The sequence below is a fragment of the Zootoca vivipara genome, chromosome 8 (genome assembly GCF_965207765.1).
Source record: "Zootoca vivipara chromosome 8, rZooViv2.hap1.1, whole genome shotgun sequence".
In the NCBI taxonomy this organism is placed as follows: Eukaryota; Metazoa; Chordata; class Lepidosauria; order Squamata; family Lacertidae; genus Zootoca; species Zootoca vivipara.
Window position 1 is genome coordinate 59,362,124 of NC_142591.1, and position 18,575 is coordinate 59,380,698.

The 18,575-nt window shown below is 42.5% G+C and overlaps 1 protein-coding gene and 1 long non-coding RNA gene across 5 annotated transcripts in view; one reads left to right on the forward strand and one right to left on the reverse strand.

The window, feature by feature from the left end:
• Positions 1–16,110, forward strand: part of LOC148684866 (uncharacterized) — a 38,985-nt gene extending 22,875 nt beyond the window's left edge. For all 3 annotated transcript variants that reach the window (XR_015951529.1, XR_015951531.1, XR_015951530.1), the window contains 3 exons: positions 118–283; positions 1,350–1,426; positions 12,870–16,110. This is a non-coding gene — a long non-coding RNA (uncharacterized LOC148684866). The remainder of the gene's footprint in view (positions 1–117; positions 284–1,349; positions 1,427–12,869) is intronic.
• The window catches only part of ZNF704 (zinc finger protein 704), a 56,453-nt gene that overhangs the window by 21,852 nt on the left and 16,026 nt on the right, over positions 1–18,575 (reverse strand). For both annotated transcript variants that reach the window (XM_035126042.3, XM_035126040.3), the window contains exons 3-4: positions 2,219–2,322; positions 351–583 (exon numbers count right to left, since the gene is read on the reverse strand). In XM_035126042.3, the coding sequence (XP_034981933.3) occupies positions 351–583; positions 2,219–2,322 (337 nt within the window). The remainder of the gene's footprint in view (positions 1–350; positions 584–2,218; positions 2,323–18,575) is intronic.

Consider the following 18,575-nt stretch of genomic DNA (forward strand, 5'->3'; position numbering starts at 1 on the left):
CACTCCAGTGTGGAATCTCTGTTATTTCAAAAAGACAAGTTATTTTCTGTGCTCAAACTTTTCACTGTAACTTAATTTAAGATGGATAATGCCTTTGATTACTTATATTTGAACTAGATGGTAAGAGACCTACGTCGATGTGGCAGAAGAGAGAGGAGAAACCATGACAAGTTGACTGTGGCACTTTGTCAATAAGCCCCAGGGTTGGACACTTAAAAAGCATGCCAACATCTTGGAGCAAACAGTGAATATACTATCCCTTAGGAAACAATGCACCCCTCAGGTTTGTAAATTAACCCCAAGGGTACCACATAAGCTTGAGTCTCCTATGAAGTCAATATTGGGCTCACCTTCCTCTTCCTAGGAATGGGCTCATCAAAGAGGAGACTACTAGTTTCAGCTTCGTCAATGCCGTCATCTGTCTGGGAGGGCAGTCGAAATGGTTTGAAGCTGTCGGCAGAAAGAGGGGGCGAAGGGGTGGATGGGTTTGACTGGTCGCTTGGAGCACTCCAGCTCCAATATCCACTGCTGCTGGTACTCGAAGGCACGAATCCTCCTTCTTTCCAAGATCCATTTAAGGATTCTAGAAATTCGTGAGATCAAAAGGAAAGGAAAGTGAATTAAAGTTGAACAGCACTGGATAAAGCAGTGGCAGCCAACATGGTAGCCCCCCCCCCCGGATGTGTTGGGCAACAATTCAAGGATGATGGGAACTGTAGTTCAACAACATCTGGAGGATAATATTCTGTTTACCCCTGGACCAAAGCAACTCAATACAGTGGTACCTCAGTTTTTGACCATCTCAAAAGCTGAATGTTTCGGTTTTCAAACATCGAAAACACGGGAGTAAATCCTTCTGTTTTCAAACGTGCCTTGGAAGTTGAATAGCTTTCACTGTGTGTTTTCAATTTTCTCAATTTAACTTGCAGCAAGCCCTTTGTGCCTCAGTTTTTGAACGTTTTGGAAGTCAAATGGTCTTCCGGAACGGATTACATTTGAGAACTGATGTACCACTGTATCAGTTTTTTAGAAGAGAATGTTGGCAACAGTCCTGCAGCTGTAAATGTGTGAAGAGTTTATACCTGGGAGTACTGCAATCCTTTCACTAATTTATACACACATAGCACAGCTGGTATCAGAGTTATGTGTGTATTTTTTTACAATCAAGCAGCATGTAAATTTTATATAATAAATAAGTAAGTCGAGGATAGTTTTAAATGCTGTTTGTCCACAGAAGCTAAAGGGGTGAAAAAAGCACCTATCATTCAAATGTAACGCTCAGTCATAATTATGGCGTTTCTGTGTTCTCTGGCTTTTTAACTTCTCTTTATCTTTCTTTTTTTTAAAAGAAAAGATTTATACTTGAACAAAATTTTGAAAAGAGAAGAAAGCCTGATAGAATGAGGCTGAAACAAACAAAGAGAGAGTAAGTCTGATTCTTGTTTTCCTGCCATCTTCTTTGTTATTCTTTGTCTTATTTAAAGAAGAATGTCAGTTTGATCTTATATGCTACCTGTTACACACAGCAGCAAGTTTCATGCCCCCCTTCTCTCTCTTTTTGTTTTGTTTTTAAATTAAAAACTGCCTAGAAGCTTCTACCCAGAGAGGAAAAACCGGGGAGGGAAAGGAGTGCCTAAATATCTCCCTCTCTGCTGTTTGTCTGCTCAAAATTACTCCCCACCCCCTTGTTCAGAAAAAAGTGACTCATGAACAATGCATTGATCACAAGGTCCCCTAATAGCATAATGGTTTCCAGGGGTCAGCAAACTTTTTCAGCAGGGGGCTGGTCCACTGTCCCTCAGACCTTGTGGGGGGCCGGACTATATGGGGGGGGAATGAACAAATTCCTATGCCCCACAAATAACCCAGAGGTGCATTTTAAATAAAAGGACACATTCTACTTATGTAAAAACACCAGGCAGGCCCCAGAAATGCATTTTAAATAAAAGGACACATTCTACTCACGTAAAAACATGCTGATTCCCGGACTGTCCGTGGGCCGGATTTAGAAGGCAATTGGGCTGCATCTGGCCCCCGGGCCTTAGTTTAGGGACCCCTGGTTTATATGATTTATTTTTCTATATGTTCCCAGTGCAACAGATGGATACTTACTATAGTTAGACATACATGCTTCATGAATTGCAGCCACTTATGAAATTTAAGTTCACTATCCCTACCACTTTTCACGATCTCTTGTCAGTAGGAATACAGTGCTTACCATTGGGTCGGACAGGAGGGCTGCGGACCAAAGGGCTGGTGGATAAACTGGTTAGGACCATAGCTGCTGTGACTTTATCCATATCCAGTTCTTCCAAAGATTTTCTGAAATGGAAAGCGAAGGAAAAGAAAGATCTACATCAGCAGGAAACGCAGGCTGGCTGGGGAAACAATAATGTTGTTGATATTCCAAATTCTACCTGCTCAGAAGCTCTGTAAAGAGCAGAAACCTAAACTGTTTTGACAAAAGTGGATAAAACAGATAAGCCAAGGCCTCATTAGCATCAACTTGGTCCAGGGAATGCTGACTTAAATAAACAGAAAGTCTAGCAATATCTCTTGGCTCCGACTTAGATGTGTTTCAGGTGCAAAAGAGTACCAAAGATGTAGGATCATCACCAAGAACATATTGGGTGGCAATCCAACACAGTTAGGCATCAAAGGGACTTAGCAGACATGGACTGAAGTTTTTATGCATTAACACAGTGAAGGATGTCTCTTATGTCTGCTTGAGGTCTCAAGGTACTATGGTGTCTCTATGGTCAGAGCTCAGTGGCAGAGCATCTGTCTTGCATACAGAAAATTCCAAGGTTCAGTAATACTGGCACCTCCTGGTAGGGAAAGGCACCCACCTGAGACTTTGGAGATCAGCTGCCAGCCAGTGTTGACAGTACTAAGCTAGATAGAACAATAGTCTGGCTCACTGTAAGGCAACTTTCTATGTTCCTGTTGACTGCTCAGGAAAAAACAACAACCAGGCAGCCTCTCAATCAAGACCAGATTACATGATGCACTGCAGATACACGAATACATCACCTAATAATTTTGGGTTTTAATTGAAAAGGAAGAACAAAAAGCATCATGTTTGATTAGAACAGAAGAAGGAGATTGTTAACACACTTCCTGAATAGCACAAAGTTCAGTCCTGATTTCAGCATAAAGAACATTACAAATAGGCAGCAGGTTTTACCCTCAAGTATCTGTCAAAGCAGTAGCAGTATTTACTCTGTAACTGAAGAGTAGTAACAACATGAAATTCAAAGGGGGGAAATGCAAAAAACACAACAGCACCTTCTTAATTTCCCATGAAGCTAATTAGACAAAGTAGCCTCAAGGCAAACATAGTGCCCTTTAACACGGAGTTGACTAATGAATGGCAATCATTTTAAGCATAGGGTAGAGAAAGGAAAATTTGCTTCACACGGTGTTACGATGTAGTGAAGCTTCTATCTTTCCAAAGCCCGAGAGTGATCCCTACGGACTAATGCCTTTCAGACACAATGTTTGATAATGTACTTAAGTCAAGGTTGATGGTTGCTTTCAGTATACCCTTCCCATTAACATTTACTGAATTATCAATACTGAGTTGGCTCACAATGCGGCAAACATTGTATGCAAATCTGCTGAGTGGCAGGAAAATTCATAGTGCACTGCTGGGGGGTATTAAGACTAGGCTGGAAAAGCCGTTTACAATCTCAATAGGAGTTGGGATTAGGCTACCGCAATTGTGTTGCACATTGGGACTGCCTTTGAAGACTTGAAGTGCTATTGGCTCAGATTACAAAGCAGGACTAGTGGGCCAGAAAACATCTTTAGCGCAGATTCACTGCTTCCCTGTCTGTTTCTGGGCACAGTTCAAAGCGTGTAACATTCAAAGCCCTATATAGGATGGGATGTGGGTATATGAAGGACTATTGACTTCCACATGAACCTGCTTATCAACAGGAGAGAAGTGTCTCTGTGTGTGTAAGAAATAGGGAGAGGGGAGGGCGCCCCCACTTCACCCTGAGCAAATGTGGAGCTTGACCCCAAAATGTTTGCACACCCATAGGCAAGCAAAGACTGTTGGTTTTATATAATTTACTTTTAAAGATAACCAAAATCCAGACAGAACAGCAACAGAAGGTTGCAAACATATTTTGTTTCTACTCTTTTTAAAAAATTGCGTTCACACTTTGAATCAAAACAAATATTTGTGTTCTTAGAAAAAGATGCCTTTAGCCCAGTAGTTTGGATTATAATTTTGCTCCAGAACATTAACTTGTTACTTTTTTTTTTTGGAAGGAAGGAAGGAAGGAAGGATCATCTATAAAAAGCTGTATTTCCCATTTAAAAATACTTATTTTTAAAATACTTGCCTACTGTTGAAAATGACATTATAGCAATAAAAATGGATACTAGCATAATGGCTTTGTTCTCCCTTCGTGGTGAGAGGCACTGTGCCTCTGAATGCCAGTTGATGGGAATTGCAGGTGGGGAGGGGGCTTGTGTTCAAATTCTGCTTTTTTAGGTGTTTGGCTGGCCACTGTGAAACAGGATGCTAGACTAGCCTTGACCCAGCAGGCCCTGATCTGTATCAGTTCAAATAAATTAAAATTCTTAACAGAAAAGGGGCCTCTGTATCGTCCGATTTGGGGTGGAAGTAGATATTAAAAATGGGGTTCCCACTCTATCCTGAGCTTTCCTCAGAAAACAAATGCAGGGATGGAGAAGAGATACTTGCAAGGAGAACTGGTAGTGGTGAAGGAACAGGGCAGGAGAAGAGTGTTAAATGGGGCTTACTCCAAGGAAGGCTTTATATAAGATTGCAGACTTAATTCATGTTCTCCAGCTGAGCTTTAAATCCAGAAGCAGACTGGGTTGGTGTTAAAAAGAGAGGCACATTTCATAGGAGATTTGCACATGTTCGGGAAAGATTAAGCACCTCACCCTCCCACCCACTGCTTTCCCCCTAAAAAAAAAAAAAGTAAAAAGAGCACGGGTATGTGTGCATGCTCAACCCTTTCCTATCACTTTTCTGCACTCCAAATGACCCTGTCGTCAGCAGCTTACCCTATCCCAGGGTTCAAAATTCACATTTCATGTTAGGAACCAGGGAAACAGCAAGGGGGAGGGTAAGGTTAATGATCTCACTACAATTTCTCTGCTCCAAATTGCCTTTTCCCTTCTCTATAAAATGTACAATCAGGTTGGTGTCGTGTGTGTAATGTGTAGTTTGGCCCTCGTGAACACGCTTAAGAGTCTTGCTGCTTTGTGGTAAATAAAACAATATGACACCACTAGTTCACTCAGGCAACATGCAAACTGTAAAATACCAAGAGAGGTGTATATGGTTGTTTAAGATGCAACTATGTCTGTCACTCACACTTTACAAGTTTGTTGAGGGAAACCTAAGTGTACATGAAGTTTACTACAGTGGTGCCTCACTAGACGAATTTAATTCATTCCACGGGTCTTTTCTTATAACGAAAAATTCGTCTAGCGAATCCCATAGGAATGCATTGAAAAAAATTTTGAAATTTTTTTGCCCATAGGAACGCATTAATTGAATTTCAATGCATTCCTATGGGAAACCGCGATTCGCTAGACGAATTTTTCATAAAACGAATTCGTCTAGCGAGGCAACCTCCGCTCGAAAAATCCTTTCGTTAAGCGGAAATTTCGTTAAGCAGGGCATTCGTTAAGCGAGGCACCACTGTATCTAAAATGTGGAGCCTCCTTCACTAACGGACTGGAAAAAGTCTACCTTCCTGACAGAGATATCAGAAAACTACAACGTTCTATCCCCACCGCCAACCCTAAAAAACCTCAATAGTTTAATCTCTATAAAGATCATAAATATGACAAGAAAAGGGACAATTATTTGAAAAGTAAATTATGCTTGTTCTGGAAACAGTGTCTCTAGGATGAACGCACCTGCCCTCTAGGAGTTTATAAACAGCACCCCAATTTGTGAATAGACAAATTTTCACTGACTTCTGCTGCTCTGTGAACACCAGTTTCCTCTCTGTTTCCTCTCTTTAATAACTGTGGTACCTTTACAAGCTGAAGCTACTTCTCCAGATTTACCCCTGGACAGCCCCCCTGGACCCCTCCAAACATCCCTTTTAATGTGCATTCTTGATGTTTCATTTTCATGATGGTATCTGGGCAGTTATAAGTAATCCCACTTTGAATACCATTTGCAAAATTGGAGAAGCATTGCAGAACAACTACAAAGCAGAATGATGGTCCAGTATAAATCCACCACGAATGCACTATTATTGCATCAGTGACATGTTGCGGAAGACACCCCAATCCCCACCAGTCTAGAGGGGTCCTCAGCCTCTCCCACAAGCCCTTACAGTCATCTTTCAATATAGGACTTCTCCGTCCATTTCAACTTCCCTTTCTTATTTCTAGTTCCTGATTCTTTAATCCCCCCCCTCTCCTACTTCTTTGAAACACTCCTCATTTTCAGATTCTGTTACCTCTTTCCCCCCAATCCAAATCAGTTTTTGTTTAAATGCTCAGCACAGTATTACCTTCCATTACATAGCTTTTAACACTAAGCTATTTGGGAGATCCTGAGACACCCATATTCACAGCACACACCATATTTCAGATGCACTGGGCTAAGGTGCCAAGCTTCACTGGTTACAAAATCCAAAATGCAATCTATTTTTTCCTTCTAAAAGGGGAAAAAAGAAAGATAATCTAAAAAGTTCAGGATATCTATCCAGTAAGATTATCATATCGATTGGGGGGGAAGGGAGGGGAGAGGGATGAAGAGCAATATAAATGATAAGCCTCACTGTACCAAGAAGATCACCCAAATCAGTAGTTAGGGCTGAAAGTTGGGTGCAATATACAGGGCTCAGCTTTCGTCCTCTTAGAGACAGAACTCAATCCCTTCCAGCCTACAGTAACAAGAAAAATAGTTGCTCGAATTCTTTTGATTGGAAATTTGAATCTGTTGTGGGTTTTATGATTACTTAAAAAAAACACACACACTTATCTGTAGGTTTTTAAATAATTTATAATGCAGCTTCCCTTTTTCTCCTCCTCCTCCTTATTCTGTTCTGCTAGTGAGCGCAGAGAATGCTAATCACTACAGGCTGAACTGGCACAGCTGCGATTCACGGAGGCTCCTCCCCAATGAGCTCATCCTCAAGCAGTGCAAATGAGAATGACATAATGTTTCTCCGAAGCCTGACACGCGTAAAACTAATTTCTCAAGCCGCAGCCACTATCCCCTCCAATACAGCTTTCTCCCCTCCCAAGATCATTCATTATGAGGAAGACATCATTACAGCTTCAGGGGGGAAAGGGGATAGGAAAAACAAATGCAGTGCTTCAACATCATCGGATTAGCCTGCCCCCCTTTCACTCCCACCAATCTTTAGGTCAATAATACCACCAGCACTGCCATTTCTTCTTCTTCTGTAAAATAAATGGAAGCTATGTATTTCTGGAGAGGGCAGAAGGACGGACGAGGAAACAGAATTATTGAGGACAAAGCCTTTGGACAGGGAATTTATCCTCATTCATTTCCCCCTGTTGAAATCTGTCAGGCCCCCTTCTACTTCCTATAACAGTTTTGTCTGACTAGTACTGATTTTTAAGCATCACACAGTTCCTTTATATGGAAGCACCTGAGTATGTGAGCACAGAGTGAGGGGGATCTCTTGTCGGGATCCACACATGTCTGATGCAGGAGCCAAAGATTCAAGCCATCCCCACAGAAAGGCTGGCTTCCTTCAATGGCCAACCAATCTGCACTGGCTGAAGCTGCCAGCGATACCTGGTTGAGACAAACTGCTCAATACATAACAACATTAGAAAGGAAAGGAGCAGGATGTTCAGTCTTAACACCTTGAAGAAAGTCACCAAAACACTTGCACAGTGAGACACGAACGCGCGCACACACCTTTTGCAGTCCAAGGGGCACATTCCCTTCCCTGACCAACAATCCTGGTAGCATGGGATGATGGATACTAAATGAAAAGGCTGCAGAGCTACTGGCTAAGGAGCTGAACCAGATTCCTGGCTCTGGGACTGGTGTTACCTGATCAGGGGCCCAAGAGAGGCACAGCACCTAGGCCCACAGAACCAGAGGCAGGACCCTCACAGGTGCTGTCCTTGGGCCTGATGAACTGAGTATTGCCCATGCCACCTTGCCAGTCCATCAGCAGAGGGAGCACACCAAGCACAGAACAAAGGAGAAGCAGCCCAGTGGGCTGGTTCTTTAAGAATCTCTAGGGCAGGCATGTCAAACCTGCGGCCCTCCAGATGTTTTGGCCTACAACTCCCATGATCCCTAGCTAGCAGGACCAGTAGTTGGGGAAGATGGGAATTGTAGTCCAAAACATCTGGAGGGCCGCAGGTTTGACATGCCTGCTCTAGGGTTTAATAAAGGAGGACTGGATTGGACGCAGAGGCTCAAAGGCTTCTACAGTATTCACTTTAGGCCCTCACTGAAGGATGATAACAAGGAACTCTCCATGGTGCTGCGACATCTAACCAAACTGGCTCCATGGGCAGAAGCAGGAGCGGAACAAGACACACTTTGTGACGGACTGGGCCTATTTTGTTTATTGATATACCAAGGCCTATACTCTTTCCTTACATCCAGGGTAAGTCATACGACAATTCATGGCCTCCTCTCAATCAACACAACACTGCAACAGCAGCCAAAGCTAGCCTTAGCTGATAACAGATATAAAGGATGCCTTAACTGCAGGTACTCTGTCAAAATCAAATAGCTAACATCCGTAAAAAAAAAACAACCCCAAAAAACCCTGCAAATGGTTTATTTTAATTTTCGGGAAAACCAAACAAATTAAACACATACACAAAGATGCCAGCTTTTCTCAGCCTTGCTTTAGTAAGCACAGATGTCTGGCACTTCAACAGATATTTTTGTACATTACTTAACGCAAGCTACAAAGCTGCTACTTTTACAGAGGATGCTGCCTGCTGGTTAACAGTTTCCTGAAATTTCACAGCTATTTCTTGAGCCCCTTGGCTAGAAAATAAGGCATATCCTCACTTCATGATCATTTACAATGGGTATGCAGTACTGCTCTTCAAGCAAAGGCTATTGGCTTAAGCACTCTACAGTTTATATAAGCTTTATTGGTGGCAGTATCATATAAGCATATACTTATTTAATTGAGGATTTATGAGCTTTTAGTTTTGTTCCCACAAGGAAGGGGGCAGAACATAAATTAACAGGAAACAGAAAAGCTACGTACAAGCAACAACACTACCACTAGCTTTTTCAACAGGTATAAGCCCAGGCACAACAATAACAGCATAAACCCAAAATGTCTAGCACCATGTTCTATGCACAACATAGGACTTTCCTCTACCTCTTCACACTGTGGCCAAAAGCTTAGATTGGGGCACACATCATGGGAAGTTTTTAATGTTAACCCCCCCCCCCGGTTTTAATGTATCTATGTATGTGTTTTTGTCTGGTTGGTTGGTTGTAAGCTACTTTGGTTTGCCCTGGGAAAGATAAAGCAGTAAGTAAGTAAGTAAGTAAGTAAGTAAGTAAGTAAGTAAGTAAGTAAGTAAGTAAGTGGCTCTCCAGATGTTGTTGAACTACAACTTCCATCATCCCTGGCCAGTGACCCCCATGCTGGCTGGATCTGGAGGGCACTGCATTGGCAACCCCTGCCCTAGATTAATGTGTGAATGTATCTCCCCCCCCACCGCCCCTGCTCAATTGTGATAATGTAAGGAATGCGGTTGGTGCTGTGGGTTAAACCACAGAGCCTAGAGCTTGCTGATCTGAAGGTCAGCGGTTCGAATCCCTGCGACGGGGTGGGCTCCCATTGCTCGGTCCCAGCTCCTGCCAACCTAGCAGTTCGAAAGCACATCAAAGTGCTGCTCTGGTTCACCAGAAGCGGCTTTGTCATGCTGGCCACATGACCTGGAAGCTATAAGCCGGCTCCCTCGGCCAGTAAAGCGAGATGAGCGCCGCAACCCCAGAGTCGGTCACGACTGGACCTAATGGTCAGGGGTCCCTTTACCTTTACCTAAGGAACATATTGCCAACTTATAATTAGCCACTTCACATACTTTGCAAGATACTGACATTAATTCAGGCATTTGCTTGTGAATGATGAAGGGGCACCTGAATGGGTCAACAGGCTCCATTTCCAGCCCTACATGTGTCCCTTAGAGTCTTTGTAGGGACTGTACCTGTGTTTACGTCTGTACCTGTAAGCTTCCATACAGATTTTCTAATGAATGTACATGGGGGTGGGTGGGAAAGGGGCAGAGTCTGCTGCTGCAATAGTGCCCCCCCCACATACTAGCTGAATACTTATGAACACCTGAGAAAAGAGCAAGAGGCCTTACCAACATTACCCAAATGATCCTGATGGATAACAGAGCACCCACCCAATTTCATTTAGAATGCCTATACAGTAACTTGCTTTATAACCCTGAGAGGCTCTTGAAGTCGCTTACTAAAAAATAAAAAATAAATCACATAACAAAAATGAGCATCAAATAAATGCCCCTAGGGTGACTGGATTACTAAGATTGCATTTCCCACCTGGGTCTTTCTTGGTGCTATCCTCTGATTCAAGGGAAGGAAGACCCAACAGCTGGATCCCATTCAACCTAAGATGGAAGCAAGTCTCTTGCTGGAATTTGCCACCTGCCGGGCAGAGCAGATCAGCTGTAGGTTGTTCAGCCCATAATGGAAGCAGGCTTTTCCCTACTGGAAGCTGGCGTTGGAATCTGGAGTATCATCTGTAACTGAAGGATTTTCCTTGTTCATAACAACCAATGCTCACCCCTCTTTGCTCTGCCCCTTCCCCGCGTTTGTTAGAATCTGGTTCCCTACAGCGAGAAACAGGGTGCTAGACTAGGTGGTCTGATTGAGCAAGGCTCTTCTTTCTCATTACCCATATCCTTTTTACATATGTGACAAAAGGAGACAGCAGCAGTACAAATGCACCTTCGCATGCCCAATTCCCATTTACACTTGCATGCCAGTGCACGTAGATAAATAGGTACTGCTGCAGCGGGAAGATAAAAGGTGTTTTCCTGTGCTCTGGCTTCCGTCAGTGTTGCATTGCACCAGAAGCGGTTTAATCATGCACGACCCAGAAAGCTGTCTGTGGACCAACGCCGGTTCCTTCAGCCTGAAAGCGAGATGAGCACCACACCCCATAGTTGCCTTTGACTGGACTTGACCATCCAGGGGTCCTTTACCTTTTTACCTTTACCATTTACAGTGGAACCTCGGTTTATGAACACCTCGGTTTACGAATTTTCGGTTTATGAACGCCGCGGACCCATCTGGAACGGATTAATTCACTTTCCATTACTTTCAATGGGAAAGTTCACTTCAGTTTATGAACGCTTCAGTTTATGAACAGACTTCCGGAACCAATTGTGTTCATAAACCGAGGTACCACTGTGCAACAAAGCATTCAGTCATTAACTTGAACTGTATCTGCTAATAAGTCATGCTAAGTGCTCCATGTTTGGCAGGATACAAATCTCAAAATAACATACAGAAATATTCTCTGAGGCTTTGTGTGTGCACATGCTATCCACTACATCTCCTTTAAAAGCAGTATCTAGACTGTCTATTTTTCATTCAATCTCCCATTTAGAACGGTGTAAAGACAGGAGAGTGAACACACACTACGAAAATGATCCATCTATTTGTCTCTCAAGCTAATGATTCGGCTTTTTGAAAAATAATACAGTGGGTTTGTTTTTCCCAATCATTGATTGAAGTCCTTTACTCTAGTCACTTTTCCATGTCTTACATTAGCAATGATCCAAAACCTGGACTGTTTTACAGTCTCCTGTCTCTTTCATGCATTACACATGCAGAAAGTGTGCAAATGCAACTGTGAACATTTAGTATTCCATTAAAAGGAGGGTTGGGAATATACAAGTGCCTTGAAACTAGAATATACAAGTGCCTTGAAACTAGAAGATGTTAACACATATTATTTGCTCCTGGTTAGCCTCATACCATCCTTTCCTTTCTCTTCTCTGCCTAAAATAAAAAAATTCCTTCAGTAGCACCTTAAAGACCAACTAAGTTTTTATTTTGGTATGAGCTTTCGTGTGCATGCACACTTCTTCTCTGCCTGTTATCCTTGCTCCCCCTTTTCTTCAATTTCCTTTGTTATATTCTCCTTTACTAAAATTTGACAGCAATTTTTTAAAAAATCACGTCTCACAGCTAGCGCCATCTGCTCTGAGGGCATTATATAAACCAAATAAATAATACATTTAAAATAGAGCTGCAATTTCTGACCAGCGGTCATGCTGCCTGGGGATGATGGGAACGGAGTCCAGCAGTAGCTTCTGGTTTAACTGTTTCCCCCCTTTGACATATATGTACACATATTGAGATTCAGTTTGTATTAATGCATCTCTCTGATTCCCACTGAATTTGCAGTGGGTTAAACCACAGAGTCTAGGGCTTGCCGATCAGAAGGTTGGCGGTTCAAATCCCCGCGACGGAGTGAGCTCCTGTTGCTTGGTCCCAACTCCTGCCAACCTAGCAGTTCAAAAGCACGTCAAAGTGCAAGTAGATAAATAGGCACCGCTACAGTGGGAAGGTAAACGGCGTTTCCATGTGCTGCTCTGGTTCGCCAGAAGCGGCTTTGTCATGCTGGCCACATGACCTGGAAGCTGTATGCTGGCTCCCTCGGCCAATAGAGCGAGATGAGCACCGCAACCCCAGAGTCGGTCACGACTGGACCTAATGGTCAGGGGTCCCTTTACCTTTTACCTTTTTACCTATGGAGACAGTATAAAAGGATTAAAGATGCTCATACAAACTGGTGTTCTGGCAAGCCTTAATTGAGCTAGTTTAATAGCTTTCTTTTTCTTTCTTTCCCCAGATTTTGGAGAAATCAGTGGGAAGCTACCTATTTATAAGCAATATATGTGAATTGATTATCAGAAACAAGGATGAATTGCAACGAAGTTAGACTGCAGACTCAGATAAAAACCAGTGAGATGAATTGCAGCTGAACTACAGTCTTGAAGCAGATCTGAAGCTTTCGGTGTGAGTCATGTTATGTCTGTATTATACCTGCACTGTAGATATGGTGCCAGCACACATTTCATTGCTTTAGTTTTTCTATAAAGCATGGTTCATGGGATACTCAGCAACTGACTTCTTTTAGACAGACTATTACACTTACTCATTTCTTATGTCCCTGAACAGCACCTGAACGTTTTGAAATAAGGGGCTCGTGCATATTTAACACAGCATAGTATCTAATGGCATTAAGTGCTGTATTGTCATGAGTTAGTTTTGCTTCAGTAATTGCAGATATCATCAGCACTGTGCATAATTCATATCAGTTCCTTTCTACACAGGTGCTCACTCTTATTTCCATATCAGTAATTAGTACTTGACAATGAATGTTATCTAACCTGTCTAGGTGAAACAGACAAATCTAGTCACAATACAACTCTCTAGGTGACTGATTTAACTGTGCAGACAAATGGGACCAACCATTCTGAAAGTAAACTTAGCAGCTCTGTTGTACACTGGCCAGCCAGAATGCACATTTCGTCTTGCAATCCTTACTCATATTTCTGTTGGGGAATCATAGCACTGCTTCCTTGCCAATAAGCAAGATCTACGCCACATTCCATTGCATGGCTGCTCCAGAGCCAGTCCCAGAAATTAAAGGGTGGTACCCAACTAAGCTATACTCAGATTTGACTCGCCTCAATCACCAAGATCCTTTGAGGGGGGGCACCTCTGGTGGCTCTCATGCCTCTGAAGTTTGGCTGGCCTTCACAAGAGATGGAACCTTTAGTTTAACAGGCGCTGCCCTGTGGAACTCCCTGCTAGCAGAACTTTGGGCAGGAAGTTCCCTCCCTCCCTTGAGATGTCTTATGAAAACTATATTGTTTAGGCACACATTTGCAACTTGAATTTTCTCTTTTAAACCCATCAGCATTTTTGTATTTTTAATGGGGATTTGTATTGCTCTGAGCCATGCAAGGAATGCAAATGCATTTTTTTGACAACTAATATATGTATGTTCACCAAGGTGAGCATTTTGACCTTCAACAGGTGATCTCCACTTTAAAGTAATTCAAAAGTGCACAAGAAAGAGCAGCATTAACCTTAACTATTGCCCAGAAGTGCTGATGCATTTTTAATATCATTTAGTAAAACTAAATAAAAATTAAAAGAGTTTTGCTGTGTGACGTTTGACAGGATCACCATCCTATTCTATGCAACACCCTTATTCTTATTCATTTCCTTTGTAAAGAATTTTGAAACTCAAGAGACTGCAAATTCAACCTCATACAATTACAATAAACAATATGCAACAAACAATATTTGGGTTGTTTTTTAAAAACCGCGTGGGACAATCCTTATCCATTTTCCTGTATCAAGGCTGCAAGTACTTTCTAGTGACCCCTTGTGGCAGTGATGTAAACATGCTTTTATGCTGTATTTCATGGTGACGATTGTGTTGGTTCCACATAAACTCCGAGGTTATAGGCACAATCTAGATAAATTTAGGGCCAATGGAATTAATAGGTTAAGCACACAATTAAGCACTGCTGTGTCATTAGAATTAAACAAAGAATGTAAATAATAGTTATTTTTTTATTAATTGTGCATGTTAATATACTCAAGATGGATTGTTCTCCTAAACTGACACCAGAATGAAGACAATGGATTGTATCCAACTAAGACATACAAACCTAGATAGCTATCTTAAAAAGCAGAGACATCACCGTGCCGAAAAAGGTCCGTATAGTTAAAGCTATGGTTTTCTCAGTAGTGATGGAAGTGAGAGCTGGACCATAAAGAAGGCTGATCGCCGAAGAATTGATGCTATTGAATTATGGTGCTGGAGGAGACTCTTGAGAGTCCCATGGACTGCAAGAAGATCAAACCTATCCATTCTTAAGAAAATCAGCCCTGAGTGCTCACTGGAAGGACGGACGCTGAAACTGAGGCTCCAATACTTTGGCCACCTCATGAGAAGAGAAGACTCCCTGGAAAAGACCCTGATGTTGGGAAAGATGGAGGGCAAAAGGAGAACGGTACGAGATGGTTGGACAGTGTTCTCAAAGCTACCAACATGAGCCTGACCAAACTGCGGGAGAACAGGAGTGCCTGGCGTGCTCTGGTCCATGGGGTCACGAAGAGTTGGACACAACTAAATGACTAAACAACAACAAGACATACTCTGTAGACTTGAGTTAGTCATGGCTATCCTAAGATATTCCTAAAACTTGTAGGAATTTTTAAAAGCTGTTTTTTTTTAAAAAAAACCCACTTGTTGGATATTATTTTTACATTGCAGAATTTTCTATCAAGTTATGTTATATTCATATGTTTGTAGATGAGAAAACAGTATTATTTTTTTATTCACCAAGAAATATTTCACCTACATTTTAAGAAGCAAATACCCAAAGAGAAAAATAGGTTTTGTGTAGGAGTGTCAAAAAGCAAATTCAACAAGACACATCACAGATTCAAACAAATGCTTCTGTTCATGGGCTGATATGCAAAGAAACAAACAACCCTCCCCCCAAAAAAAAACACCACCATCAGGCATAGCCTAGCACATTGGGTCCTGGAGTGATATGAACCTGAGAGATACACATTTAAAACACCGATGTGTTTGTGCCTTTGTACAAGAGTTTCAACTGGTGGCTCACACAAGCTCAATTAAGGCATGCTGTGGCTACCACCATTTTAATAAAAATGCTATCCCCCCTTTTGTGCGCTTTGTCAATGGAACTGGGGTGCAAAAAAGTCCGGGGTGGGTGGGGGGTGGGACTGAAAAATGAAAGGGATGCCAAAGGCCATTTGTGTAGCAAGAACCAGCATGCAAGAGTCTTGTGTTAGGCTGCACAAGCAGCAGAAAAAGAGAGCAAAAATATAAATTCACTAAAAGTATTAAAAAGACACTAATAGTAAATACCACATTGGAGTTAAACGTGAGTCCTGTGTCTGAAAAGACTTTTATCATGCTAAGCTACCAAGAATATTATTGGGCAATGTTAGCAAGGAGAATGTGAGCCATGATGTTGGCTAGTTACTACAGGTGCTGCAGTCTTTGATGAGGTTTAGAGTACAGCTTGATTCGAATTGAATAAGCCATGGCATACTAGCCTGAAAAAGAGCACCTGGGGCACTTCAGCTTTGATGCTCCCTGTCATTGTATTAGACAACAGTGACTGCAGGTGTAATTGCCTAGCTCAGGATTTGCTGCACTCAAGGTTCCCTTCTATTGTCAAGGGAGCAGAGGGGTGACCAGAGACTGGGCTGGCATTAAAAGTTGCCACAATTGAACCCTGATATGGCAGATCATACTACACAACTAGATTATTGTCTTGGCCATTTTAAAAACAAACAAACAAACAAACAAACCTATCTCCTTTCAATAAACAACAACCATTTAGTGTATGTCATTTGCTTTCTGTAATTTCTCACAAAATTGCAGTTGGGGCTCTTTAGTTGATACCCCGTTTTTATTCAGCATCATTGTAGTTACGGCATGAACTTGCCCTGAAGAAATAGCCATTACTACCCCTATTCTTACGATGTCCATTCAACAGCACCACATACATAATTATTTTTAAAAAGAGTCTTACCTTTCCTTATGCCTTCAGCTCCCTTTCTTCCTTGTTTTATTTTGCTATTTCATTTTAAGCTCCCTAATGGCTGCAGCACCAAGCAATCAGTGAAGGGGTTCAGGATATCAAACTCTAAAGCTTTCCCAAGAGGTCTAATAATCTGAGAGTGGATGGAGGCAGAATCAAAGCTACAACCCAGTGCCATAACGTCCGACAAATTTCCACAGGAAGTCCAGTAAGTGACCAGAACAAAATCATGGGTGCCAACTACCTCAAACTCTGGGGAAGGTTCGTATCACACAGAATGGCTTCCATAATAATGCAAGCACACTTACGGTAAATATATTTTATGAGTCTTTTGTTAATGCCCCAAGGCAAGCATTGAGGGAAAGGAGAAGGAAGGAAGAAGGGAAATGGGAGAAAGCAGGATAAGGGAGGGAAAGATAAGTCTTCTGAATGAAACTTGCAGCAGTCAGTACAAATGCAGGGGGTGGGGAGGAGTGCCATCTGGGGAATCAAGAAGATTTAAGATGTTCCAGAATCTAGATCAGGCATCCCCAAACTCCGGCCCTCCAGATGTTTTGGACTACAATTCCCATCTTCCCTCACCACTGGTCCTGTTAGCTAGGGATCATGGGAGTTGTAGGCCAAAACATCTGGAGGGCCGCAGTTTGGGGATGCTTGATCTAGATATTTTGTCTTGACTCCTAGAAGGCAACCAGCACTGATTTCCTATGTACTGCACTAGAATGAAATCTGCAATCCAAACCCCACCCGCCACTGCAGGGACTTTGCAGAGCCACTGCTGAGTCCACAGCCCAGCCACTTATAGTGACTATGGTGGAAGGAACAGGAGAATGATTGGGGCTGATCCCTGCACCACCTCCAGGTTGTTGCAGTAATCCTGTATGGATCAAGCCTGATGCTGGCAGCAACAGCCATGAGTCAGGCTCACTATCCAGTGAATCTCAGACTGTTCAGCCCCGCTCTATCCCCCTCTCCAGAATGCCCCCCGTTTTGCAGTTTTCCACCACCAGATATACCACTAGCAGGCTTCCTGCCCACATGGCTGATCTGTGGCCAGAAGGGGCAAGTCAGTGGTGACTGGCTCCATCCAACCCCTCCCACAGGCGGTGTATGAAGCTCTAATTGTTCTAGCCGCATTTGCGGCAGGGAATTTCATTAGTGCAAGCAGTCGCTGAGCACTGCGCCTAAGGTTTCATATTAAAACTGCAGAGTGGATGGAAAGGAGGAGCTTTTTCTACCTCCCCACTTCCAACTACTCTCTGAAGACTGGACAAGAGACCCTCTTAAGAATATTAGGGAAGGTGGGCAGGGGAAGGACTAGACCATGTGAAAAATGAACATAATACTTTAGCTGCAGTTCATTCATTTTCAGCTTTGTATTCTTGTTATTAAAAAAGCGCACCTAGCCATTCCGTTGTTGTGCACCTTACCTAGGTTTAAGGTGCCATTTAGCTTCTAGCTTTCTAACACTTCCCACAAGGGTTGTGGATTGGCTTGCTCTGCCTCTTGGTTTTATACCCATCCTTCAAATTCAGTTTCTATTCTATTCCACTGCAGCATGACAAAGAAAGAAGGGAAGACAGAAGCAAAGGCACAATGCTCATTCTTCGTTTAATGAAATCATGGTTTATCAGACTAAACCAGACTGAAATTATTATAGCTGAATCAGGCCTCTGAGTATAGTTTAGGGCAGCCTTATCTGACCTGGTACCCTCCTGATGATACACCAGCATGGCTATGAAATTGTCTCACCTGTCATAAGTGTGGAAGGCCTCTGCGTTAGTATATTCCTTGCTGGCATTTCACTTTAAACAATTTACTATTATTGATACCTATTTTACGACGACAGGACTGGAGTAGTAGCAACTGGCCAAAGGCTGCCCAGTGAATCTTCTACCCAAGTGGTCCATGTTGAACGATGACCACTAACCTCCACAACACACACACATTCAACC